At 40.3% G+C, this 12,028-nt stretch overlaps 1 protein-coding gene across 1 annotated transcript; it reads right to left on the reverse strand.

Moving 5' to 3' along the window:
* Nucleotides 1–6,863: 6,863 nt before the first annotated feature.
* Nucleotides 6,864–11,456, reverse strand: LOC131592340 (YEATS domain-containing protein 4). The gene is made up of 7 exons (XM_058863775.1): nucleotides 11,341–11,456; nucleotides 11,121–11,240; nucleotides 10,522–10,588; nucleotides 10,337–10,431; nucleotides 8,894–8,986; nucleotides 8,729–8,816; nucleotides 6,864–7,533 (listed from the first exon to the last, which is right to left on the reverse strand). Exons 1-7 carry the CDS (start codon nucleotides 11,389–11,391, stop codon nucleotides 7,364–7,366), a joined length of 684 nt encoding a protein of 227 aa, XP_058719758.1. The 5' UTR covers nucleotides 11,392–11,456; the 3' UTR covers nucleotides 6,864–7,363.
* Between the last annotated feature and the right edge of the window lie 572 nt (nucleotides 11,457–12,028).

Consider the following 12,028-nt stretch of genomic DNA (forward strand, 5'->3'; position numbering starts at 1 on the left):
TTATGCTTCATTTAAATATGAGAAGCAAACACATTTTATACAGTTGTTATTCTCCAATTACTACAAAAGCTTCTTGGAATCTTTGATCATGAGAATGTTATTTCAAATCCAGTTCTGCTTCACAATTACCAAGTGTCTTCACTGAAGTTAGTTTGGATGCAATTCTAACCCCAGTAGAGTAAACCACAGTCAGTCCTCAAAAAACCTGGACTACTGCTCCTATGACTATGGAGCAGTAAAGAGATCAGGATGAACCCAAATAACTGAGTTAATTTATGTGGTGGTGGGAGTTTTTTAGACAGAAATTCCAACCAAAGCAGCAATGATAACAAGTGAAACATCAATGATTTAGCATTACATGGCATTTACAAAACACTATTACTATTAAAATACAGCAGAGGAGCAAACTTTATTTTTTGTATCAGGGATACTAGGACAGAGGTTCAGCCACAGTGTTTTGGTTTCTTAGGGGTATTTTTGCACAAGGCCACAGAGAAGTGATGCAAGTATATAGTGGCTGCTAACCAAGTTCAACATGCTTGAGTGTGCACAGCTATTTGATGATCACTGTGTATCCAGAGTTGTCACACAAACTGTCTCTAGATTTAAGTAAGATTTAAGCTAGTACTCTACAGATAAAGCTCAGGAAGTGACAGCAGCAGCAAAACCAAGTTACACTGCTTTTTGTCTTACAGATCATTTATCTAGTATTTATTGAGTAGTGAAGTAGCTGTACCATAGAACTGAGGAGAATGATGAAACTTTTAAAGGGTAAATCTTTTGGCAAACATGCAAAATACAGTGCAAAAAATAATTTTACTGCAAAGTCAACAAGAAGGCATGCAGTAGCAATGGCTAGGTGACAAACTGACAAGTGGTTTGTTTAAATTTATGCATAGGGTATCTTCAGATTTCCAAAAGCCTTAGCTTAGTACTTGTAAAGAAATGCTGTAAAGTCTTAACCATCATGAAGTATAAAACATTACTAAAGTGTCCCTTCTACTATTAAAATGTGGCTTCTTCATTTATTGATTTATTACCTTCATTCACCAGAGGCCTGATTGAAATTCACTCACTTCACAAGGATGGGAGGTCAGGTTTATTTAGTAAAGTACCGAGCATTTCCATCTCCAAACACAGAGGCAGAGCAATTGCAAATGTTTAGTACCATATGGGGTCAGATTAAACTATGAATAAAGTATTTTCAGACAATGAATCCATGAAGAGTTTTACTGCTTTTCCATTTTAAAATAAAGATACTGTGTCAGCCTGTTCCAAAAAGTAATGGTTTTGTTTCTGTCTTTTATCCTTGAGGGGAAAAAGAGTACTAGAAAGAATTCACAGACCTAGAAATGTATTTCTTTATTCTCAGCAAATGCACAAGGACTAGGACTCATTTCTTATTTACTAATAAAAAATGAGCAAAACTCACAACACAGTTTAGTTTAAATTCAGCTAGACTGTGCTGGCTTTTTGAAACTGTAGACTCCTGACTATTAAATAACATCAAGTGAGTCTGTCAGGATGCAGGACTAGCAGACCAACCAGTGATGAGATGCTCCAAGAGTACACAGTACTCTATTAGGCCCAAGAGGAGCAGCCTTGTGGTTGGTGACTTGCAGGCCTGGCAGCTGAGCCACACCAAATCAGCCAGGCATGGCGCATGATTTTCTGTCGTGATCCAAGGCAATGCCCATCTGCATCCAACACTGCACCTGATGGCTGTTGCTGATAAGGACTATACAAAGAAGATTCAGAGGAACCACAAAGCTTTGCAAAGCAGCAGATGCTTTGGTAATTTTAAACACTATGTAGTAGGTGCTGGAGTTCAGTCTGTCTAGTTTAGTCCTGTGTCTTTCTTCACCATGTAAACATACTTAACCTGCAGCAAGAAGGAAAAAAACCAGTTCCAGTTGTCCTACATATATATATATATATATACATATTTATTCTACAATCATAAAAAAGTTTTATAACTTCCAAAGGTAATGGGAAAATAATTCCATCTAATTTAGACATATTTATTTACTAAGGCTGCAACTCTTCCCTGCAATGGTTCTTTTTTTCAGCTTGAAAAAAAGTGCTCAATTTGTTTTCTCTAATGCCCTAATCACTACATGAGATTACAGTTTTTCCTGCCTGTTCCCTGTCCAGTCCTAGAGAAGTGCTGCAGAGCTGACTGTCTACAGCTCACTGTGGGCAGCAGCACAGGTCATGATCTCATGGTGAAGAACTAAAACTGTGTGATGCGGATTCAGTTTTACTGAGGAATATTTAGCTTACCAAATAAATGCTTTACCTACTACATAAACTTCCATAAAGAAACCAGGAAATAACACCAAAGTTAACTGCAAGCTCCTCAAACATAACTTCTCAACATTCTTCTTTTTACCTACCCAGGGTTCAGGTGACTTGGGACCTGAATGGATCTTTAGGTGGGACACAGTTGTCAGTCTACTCAGGACAGCCATTAAAAAAAAAACCAAAACCTGGATTAATTCTTACTTTAAAAAACAGAAAGCTGCTTTTTATTAACATTCTAGATCAGAGGTTAAATAGAATGTGCAATTTGAAGAAAGCTGGTTTGCAGACTGAAAAAAAAAAGTGAGATTTGCCCAACATTGCAGAATTAAGATGTAAAAAAGCTATTGGTCACTTCAGGTGAAAGTATTTGCAAAGCAGAAACCAGCAGTAGATCAGATGAAACATGTTTTCTGTCCTAAAGTACAGAATTCCCCACAAGTGTGCAAATAAGAAGTGCCAGCTTCTCATTTAATGAATGAAGACCTTAAAAATACAGTCATTATTAGGGGCAGAGTAGGACAAATACTGTATATTGCAATGTTAATGAAGTTTTTTTGTGGCCTAATCACTGACGTTCAAGAGAATTTTCCTATGAAAATCAAACATATATTTTAATTTTGGATGAGCATTAGCTATTTGCATAGGCAAGGCTGTTCCACTACAATCTTACATAACTTCATGTGCTACCTTAAAACATTTTTAAATGGAAATAGTATGAATGTATCATAAGTGAATAAATCCCAACTATATATATATATATATATATATATATATATATATATGTAATGAATTTCTCATTGTTGCTACTCTTTTCTACCATCCTAATTCTCTGATCTTCCCCCTCTTAAGTGAAACTGTTCTTCCCTGTGGTATGCAGGAAAATTAAAAGTTCCAACACACTTGGAAGCCAAAGGTTCATTTGTAGTATTCACTAAGCAGTAAGTAGTCAAAGAAGTTTACTAATTTTATCAACATTAGGTTATAAAAAGTAATTACTTTTACTGGTGTAAAATCCTGCATTTTGGACTTGCAACTGAGTGCAAGCAAAGTACGCAGTCCAGTAGAGTGCCTAAGTTGTTTTGTGCACTCGTATTGTCACATAATCTTGGCCTGAAAAAGGGAAAAAAACAACCCCCTAGATTTGTATTTTGAAAGCTCCTTCGCTTCCCAAATGAAGAAAAATTGTAAACATTCATGCTTTATTTTGTGCTTCCTGCCATGGCACACTTGATTTGTTGACAAGGCCGCTGAACAGTTCTGTAACATGCAAGAGATAATTTGGTCACCTCTACAGCAACAAATACAGGTGTTCTCATATCATCATGTCATCAGATGACCAAGTCTCAAAGCAAATGAGATCAACCAAAGATATCACAGGTCTGCCAAAATCTCAGTAATTAAGGTGCTGTACACACTGGAGAATATTTTGAACATACCTGCCACCTGGTGTTTGGAAAGCATCATGTCTGAAAACAACCTGAGATGCTCTTAAATGTGTATTCTCGTTAAGACACAAACACACGTTGATGTATTTTATATGGATGAAATGCATAACCAGCAAAAGGTTGGTGTTATTACCAGCCTCTGTCTAGAAAGACAATGAACACGGAGCTTTAATGTTGCTTCCAGTTCCATCTCTATGGACTACAAAAATTCTTTAATTGTATCTACACATGTCCTGTGAGATAATGGCACATCCTGGGCAACAGCATTATGGTACTTCACAGTCTGACAGTGTGCCGAACCCAAAGGAAAGAACTGAGTTACATGAGATGGAGCTAGGTAAGAAAAGGACTAGTAATGTGTAATACTGAGTACTGAGTAATGAGCCTTCATCTGAAATTACTGTGGTGAATATTAATTTGTCTTAGCTAAAACATTTAAAATGCTGAAGTCTTTATAGTGGAAGTGGAAATGACATTAACTGCTAGTTACTTGATATTGATTGCTCACTGGTAAAACTTGTAACAGTAAGCATGTAAACTGAGATACACCATGTTTACCTTTACCTAGAAAGAGGTTACTTCAAGCAGTGGCTAAAGCTTTAGTGTAGGCAACTGAACAAATCACTGTGCAATTCAGTGGTATCAAACTGTACCTATAGCAGAGTGAGATTTTTTTACTCCTCATTTGCAAAGCAAGATTTAAATACAACTGTGTTTCCCAGTGATAACTCAGGATGAATCCAGTCTAAGGTCAGTCTCAGCCATATAAACAGCATTTAAGTTTGCACCCTGGCAAGCACAAACATTTGGAACATTTTTTCTGGAACTGCATCTTCGTAGGGCTGCTAAAAATAAAGCAGAAGGTAGCATTTGGGTTTGTCTTTTTCTTCAAGACAATGGAGGTCAAATGCAACTGTGCTCTTAGGTGCCCCACACCATTTCAGTTGTAATAACTTTAAAAATGATACGCCCTAGTAGATCGGTACTCACTGTAAATTTGCTGTGTACACACACGCTCTCAGGTGTTTGCATCAGTAATTTCTAACTGCAGAGCACATGGGAACAATCATCACCTTTCTATCAGCTGAGATGCATGCAGCTCTTGGGAACAGCCTGTGCAGGGCCAGGAGCTGGACTCCATCCTTGTGGGTCCCATCCAACTCAGGATACTCTGTGACAGAGTCTATGATTAATTGTCATTAACTCCTCCCAGAATTTAGTCACTGTCTAATAGTTTAGTCACTGGCTCAGTTGCTTTCCCAGCATCACAAAAAGAGTGTTTTCTAATGAAAACACAGATCCTAACATGCAACTTTGTAAAGCAGAAGGTGCTCTTCCTGTTGTCTATTGACAGTGACTACTCAGCACAGACAGCTGTGTTACTAGCAGATTTGGACTATTTTCTTATCAAGAAAGGAGCTTAATGACTCTTCTAGGATCTTTGCAGAGAGTGCAAAGGAGAAGAAAAAAAAATACAAAAAGTTGAAAGAAAAACTGAGGATAAAAAGACTACAGACTCCAAAGTGGTCTAGCATGCTGGTGGCTACTAGCAGTGGAGCCAAGATCATTGCTCCTATATCCTAGGACACTAGGCAGTTTATTGGATGTAAACAAAAAAAAATATTTCAGGCTCCCACAAAAAAAGTTGGATTCAAAAGGAACATCTCCATTATTTTTGGTCTGTCCAAGTCTGTTTCAGCAGACCTGTTCATGTTAGTCAAAGCTCCTGCAGAACCTCTTTAATATTCCATTTAGGCTGGTCATCATTACTACTATTTTAACTGACAAACATGAAAATAATAATGTTGTACACACCAAAAATTGTGGTTTCCATTCCCATTTTTCTTTCAGCATGCACAGTATACTGTGGCTCACGCAAATCTTATTCTCAGCGCACAGCTCTGAAAACTGCGTTCTTCCTCAGCTGCTGCTTAAAAGGAAATTGGCTACTGAATAAAGAAACCAAAGCACTTAGGCAGCCAAAAATTGACAAATTTGGATATTCTGCATTGCTAGGATCTGTGTGGACACTGTGGTACAAGCTGTCCCTCAACCTATGTGTATTCATAATACCATAAACCAAGTATGCCAAGTTGCTGTTCTTAATGAAAACCCTAAGTCTACAAATTGAGTGATGGAACTTTCACTTCAGTTTCCCAAACCATATAAAAGCCCAGCAATCATCAGTTGTTTCAAATATGAAGAAAGGAGTGCTTCATTCTCTCTACAAAAATCATGTACTGATTTTTCAGGAGAATACTTGCTAGTGACTTAGGAATTATGTGGCAAGGTTTTGGTAGTGAGGGGTTAAAGGGGTGGCTTCTGTGAGAAGCTGCCAGGAGCTCCCCTTGTGTCCAACAGAGCCAATGCCAGATAGCACCAGGATGGACCTGCCACTGGCCAAGGCTGAGCCCACCAAGTTGCTGGTTTAAAAAGGGGAAAAAGAAAAAACTGCTTGAGCAGGGGGAACAGGAATGGAGATAGGAGTGAGAATATGTGAGGAACAGCCCTGCAGACACCGTGGTCAGTGAGGAAGGAGAAGATGTTACAGGTGCTGGAGCAGACATCCACCTGCAGCCTGTGGAGGACCACACACCAGAGCAAAGGGATGCCAAAAGGAGACTGTGATCCCGTGGGAAGCCTGCACTGGACAGGCTCCTGTGTCCCCATGGAAAGGAGCCCACACCGGCACAGGTTTGCTGGCAGGACTTGTGACCCCATGGGGGATTTCACGCTTGGTGAAGAAATGTAGCCCATGAAATGCTCTCCCATTGGAGGAATTAATGGAAGACTGTTTCTTGTGGGAGGGACACCAGGCTGGAGCAGGTGAAGACTGAGAGGAGCAAGTGGCAGAGATAACCTTTGATGAAGTGACTGTAATACAGTACAAATATGAAACAAAATCCTACAAAACAGTACTGGAATAATTTGCTGCTTCTGAGCATAGTTTGTAGCATTGATGCATTTATATGTGTTAAAGCAGCTTTGGGGCTAGAAAGTCTTACCTGTAGATATACAAGTTATTTAAAATTCTGTTTTCAGAAAGTGTTTTCACTGTGCTGATAAAAGAGAAACACGCCAAAAATCACTGTCACCAGGCTTAAACAACTTGCATCCCTTTATATTTCAACCTCTGCCTTAAATTGCTGTATGCTACTTACAGTTGTTCTTGAAGCCCACAGCTGGACAGAGACAAAAAACATTAAAATAAAAAACTGCGTATTTTATTTTTAGCTTTAAAGATGCATTTCTAAACAATCAGTAGAAAAAAAAAGTAAAAAAAGTAAACACCAGCATTTTGTAAAATTACATTGAACTAATACAAGACTTAATACAAAGTTTTCATACATGACTCAAATGCAGTTTTCAAAGAAATAGTAGTCTGGTCTTCAAGACCACTTCCACTTGAAATAAATCATTAAGTACCCACAGATTTTAACTATAAAACAAGGATACATTCTTTCTTTTTTCTTCCATTTATGGAGTTGATTGCCACAAACTTCAATCACTTGCCAGTGAAATTCTCATAGTCTCAGTTACAGAACTGAAGAGAACTCATACAATTCCGTGACTGAAGTCTTTCCATTTTCAGTACACACTCAAACCAGCACTTGTCACATATCTTTAGACTGATCATCTTCCTCAAGTTTTCTGATTTCATTCTTTAAACAGTTGATGGTTTCACGACTTGCTTTTAGTCTTTCTTTAAGCTCAGCAATTTCAAAACTAGTCTTCTTTTTGGCAGCTTCAAGCTTCTCCCTGGTTTTCACTTCAAGATCTGCAACTGTGGTGGTGATAAAGAAAAATATACATTTTAAGTACCATGAAATTTGATTTTTTTTTTTAAATTTAAACAGTAATTTGGATAGCTTGTGTCCTAAAAAAAAAAAAAAAAAAAGTCTGTTACTGTTAACCTTAGAGATTCAATGGTTGTAATCAAAAAGGTATCCACATAAGAATCTGGATTAAAAAAACCCAAAAACATCCTGTTTTGCAGCCTCATTCAGCCCATCAGTTTTGCAGATAGTTATACAATTAATAAAATAATTTTCTACCGGTTGTTTTTAAGATTGGTGAGGAAAATAAAACCTGACATGATGACAGCACATACATGGGAAATTACAGGGAACTATGAATATGTGATGTCCAGTGACAGCACATGAGGCCACAGGCACAAACTGAAACACGGGAGGTTCCCTGAGACTATAAAGTGACCAAGTGGTGGCGCAGGCTGCCCAGGGAGGTCATGGAATCCCTATCCTTGGACACATTGAGAAGCCATCTGGACACAGTCCTGGAGAATCAGCTGTAGGTGACCCTGCTAGGGCAAGGACAAGATGCATCCAGAGGTCCTTTCAGGCCTCCATCATTCTGTGGCTCCTCCTCCATGTACTGTAAGCATTTTCTATGTCTCAATGGAGGTAAATTCTAGGGATCTGAAAGCTCCAGTTATGCTTTTATGAATATCTGACATCAAGTATCCTGTTTTTTACTGGTTTTTTATGCACAACTTTTAGGACAAAGAAGGTAAAGCCAGCAAGTCTATGAAGGCTGCAGAGATCACACATATCCCATATATTACATAACTGTGAGCAGTACCAAATAATATCTACTTCATTAGCACTTTTTAAGAAAATATTTATACAAAGAAACCACACTGAAAGTTTCTACCTGCTCTCTGGAAAAATAGACAAAAATTTTAAATGAAAAAAGTTTGAACTTGGATGTTTTTATGAATCATATTATTAAATGTTTTCTAAACAAAAACTGTAACATGCAACAAAATAACAAAAATCCACCTCAAGACTGGCCGAACTAAGGCAAGAAATACAAGTAGCTCATACAACCACACAGCCAAGCAAACATACAGCAAATAGGAATCCTAACTTTGAAGAGCTTCAAATTCATAAAAAACCACACTAAAAGCAAAGCCAACTATTGTTATTTCTAACATTAAAATATTTTAGTGTCCAACTTACACTCTGTTTCATGTTTATAAGCACCTAGTGTTAGTTGACGGGATGTTGTTAACAGCTGCTGCATCATTGCAGTAGGATCTTGAAATATCTAATGAAGGAGAAAAATACATGGTATCACTAATACTGTTAAAAATAAAGTGAGGATTACATTAAGAATGTTCATACCATTTCATCATAGAATTCAGAAACTACGGTTTTCTTCCCCAGGATGGCATTGGTATCCGACTGAAAAAGCTTCAGCAAGTGATATAAAGTTACCTATGCAAAGACAGAATTTTATTAGCTTGAAATTTGTAGGGAAATAGGAACTTTGTTCTAGATATCAACAAGTAGTATTCATTCCTACAAAATAACTGTACAGGATTTAAAAATGTTTTAGGAATGCAAATATAAGTGTCATATAACTTCACTAGAATTACTTTAAATTTAACTGACTGTTAAAACATGCCAACTATCCAAAGACCTCTTGAGACTTGAAAAATGTCTAGGAAAGTGGTTTAGGACTGATATATAAAATATACTAATACCACCTTCTATGAAACATTTCCAAATGGGTGATTTAATTCAAACCGATTTTCTCAATCAATTAGAAAATTATTTCTGTGACCTTATCCTCTACTCTTGAAAACAAAGCACCAGGGAGGCTGTGAATCACTTTCACTGAAATGTCTCTTTATACTCTTCCATCCCTGCACTGCAAATGGCAGGGTGGGGAGAGGACTGGAAGCCCTCTGTGCAGCCCTGAGGAGCTACTGAGCACCTGGCCCATCCTGGGAAGGGCACACACAGCCCACACTACTTCCCTTCCACAAACAGGCCCAGGAGCAGTGGTGGAACAGAGCAGTACCTGACTCCCCTTGCTAATTCCTGGAAAGGAAGAAAGTACAGGCTCCCAAACAGCCTTTCATGAACAGCAGCAAAAAAAAAACAAACAAACAACAAAAAACACCCAACCAACCTTAGGACAGCTTAGTCAAGCTGTGAATGGAATTAATATAAGTCAAGATGCAACTGTGCCCAGAAGAGCCATTGTTACCAATTACCATGTATTCAAGAAAAATTAAAATTCATTTTCACTCTCATTTAGCAAAAAAATGGATTAAAAAAAAAGATTGTTAATACAACAGAAAGAATTCAGTCCTTCCTGAAATAAAAATACTTTTTCCCTAAAATAGAGTAATCAAGTTTCCTACCTAAATCTGCATAAAGGTTTAGACATACAAGGTACACAGGGGAACACAGGAATGGAACAAAGAAATTAATTCCAATACTTTATTCAACTACAGAGTTATTTTAACCTGGTCTTCTTAGACAGAGACTCATGCTAGCATAGTAACCCTGCTGCTTTTTGACTGATTTTGATCTGACAGAAAAAAAATAAAATACCAAAATATCCTAGAACTTAGAAGCTATGTGGAAGAAAAATCCTCAGCATGTGCCCAACCCAGGTAAGGTATAATATGTGACCAAGCCTTAAAATACTTTTCTACAAGAATGCACTTTCATTACTTTCATGGCCAATGAGACTTATTTTGACCAGCAACTTCCTAGAGCTGTGCACCACCATAATTAATTATTTAAGCTTTGTTAAAAGTTCAATGTACTTACAGGTCTTTCATTTGGATCAATGAAAAATATCTTAATGATTATTTCAAATTCACCCCAGCCTGTTTCGGTGATTTCATACGGTGGTTTGGTAACAACTGCAATAGGCAACACAGAAGCATTAATCCCATGATAAAGCTGGAACAAAAGCCCAGTTCTAGGAACAACTGCCCAAACGCAAAACCCACCTCTTAAAGGATTACCGTAGCTTTCATGCAACTTGAACTGAATTTTTTTCACATATGCAGACATGTCCTAAAACAGAAACATTGTTATTTCTGATTATTCAGCACATCAAGCTACTATTCAATCATCTATCCTACATGTCTACATTCCTTCTGATTTTAAACAGTATTTCTTCTGACTTTAAGCACAAAAGGAAAGCAAAATGGTAAATCCAAAAATTAGTTCTGGCACATGGGTCTGTTCATATTTCGTCCCCATGAACGTTCTCCAGTCTTCCCCTAAGCTGGAAAGAGGACTCCAAAAAACATAAATGGAAGCATGCCTTTCCCATGGTTTTCCTTTTTGGGAACCCACCAGCCTGTTTTCTCTGCTTACAGCCCTTTCCTCGAATCCCGGCTTTTCAAACCCCCAAGTCCCGGGGCTGCTCGGCTGGAAAAGACCTCTACCACCACGGAGTCCAACCCTTAACCCAAGGCCACCACTGAGCCAGGACGCCAAGTGCCACATCCACAGGCATTTTGCACACTTCCAGCGACGGCAATTCCCCGCTTTCCCAGACGGCCGTTCCAGACCCGGACCAAGGGAAGCGGCTCTGCCGTACCTCGTTCCTGTACGGCTTCACGTACACCGTCCACTGGTGAGTGTGACCGTCCTCCTCTCTCTTCTTCCCAAAATACCGCGCGACGTTCCCGTACACGATCGGCTTCACGATGGTAACGCCCTTAGAGAAAAGGAACACAAGCGGACGCGCCGCGTTCAGAGAGGCGCCGCCGCGCCGCCCCCCGCGGCCCGAGCCCCGCCGGCGGCCGCCGAGGCCGCACCTTCACCCTGCCGCCGGAGTCAGGCCCGAACTCTGCCATTCTCTTGAACATATTGCCCGGGGGCGCCGCCCGCCGCCGCCGCCGCCCGCGCCCGCCCCGCCCGGCCCCGCCGCCGCTCCCGCCGCCGCCGCCGCCCCGCGCCCGCCATCCCCCGCGGCTTCCGGGGCGGGGCCGCGCCGGGCCGGGCGGAACGGGCCGGCCCCCGGGAAAGGCTCCGCGGAACGGAGCGGAAAGGGCGCCCGGTTCCGACCCCAGCACAGGGACGCCTTCCACTACGGGAGGCTGCTCAAAGCCTCAGCCAGCCCGGCCTCCCAGTGATGGGGCATCCGCAGCTGCTCTGGCAACCTGTTCCAGTGCCTCAGCACCCTCACAGGGAAGAATTTCTTCCCAATATCAATTTTAAAACTATCCTCTTTCAGTTTAAAGCTATCCCCCCTCGGCCTGTCGCTACATGCCTTTGCAAAAAGTTCCTCTCCAGCTCTCTTAGAGGCCCCCTTAGGTAGTGGAAGTGTGCTCTGAGGCCTCCCCGGAGCCTTCTCTTCTCCAGGCTGACCCCAGCTCTCTCAGCCGGAGACGAGTCCGAGGGGGTTGTTGATTTGTGGAGTTGCTCCGTGCCCCAGTGCACCCTCTGGTCAGCCCAGCTCGGTCTGTCCCTGCGATGGACGGGAGAACTTGGTGGACTCCTCAG

Source organism: Poecile atricapillus, chromosome W, assembly GCF_030490865.1.
Source record: "Poecile atricapillus isolate bPoeAtr1 chromosome W, bPoeAtr1.hap1, whole genome shotgun sequence".
In the NCBI taxonomy this organism is placed as follows: domain Eukaryota; kingdom Metazoa; phylum Chordata; class Aves; order Passeriformes; family Paridae; genus Poecile; species Poecile atricapillus.

What these genes read in the sequence shown, in the direction of transcription:
- LOC131592340 (XM_058863775.1), bottom strand. Translation starts at nt 11,391, where the DNA reads ATGTTCAAGAGAATGGCAGAGTTCGGGCCTGACTCCGGCGGCAGGGTG. An exon ending in TGAAGCCGTACAGGAACGAG is followed by an intron (nt 10,589 to 11,120) that starts GTACGGCAGAGC and finishes TTTCTGTTTTAG; the next exon opens with GACATGTCTGCATATGTGAA. An exon ending in CTGAATTCTATGATGAAATG is followed by an intron (nt 8,817 to 8,893) that starts GTATGAACATTC and finishes CTCCTTCATTAG; the next exon opens with ATATTTCAAGATCCTACTGC.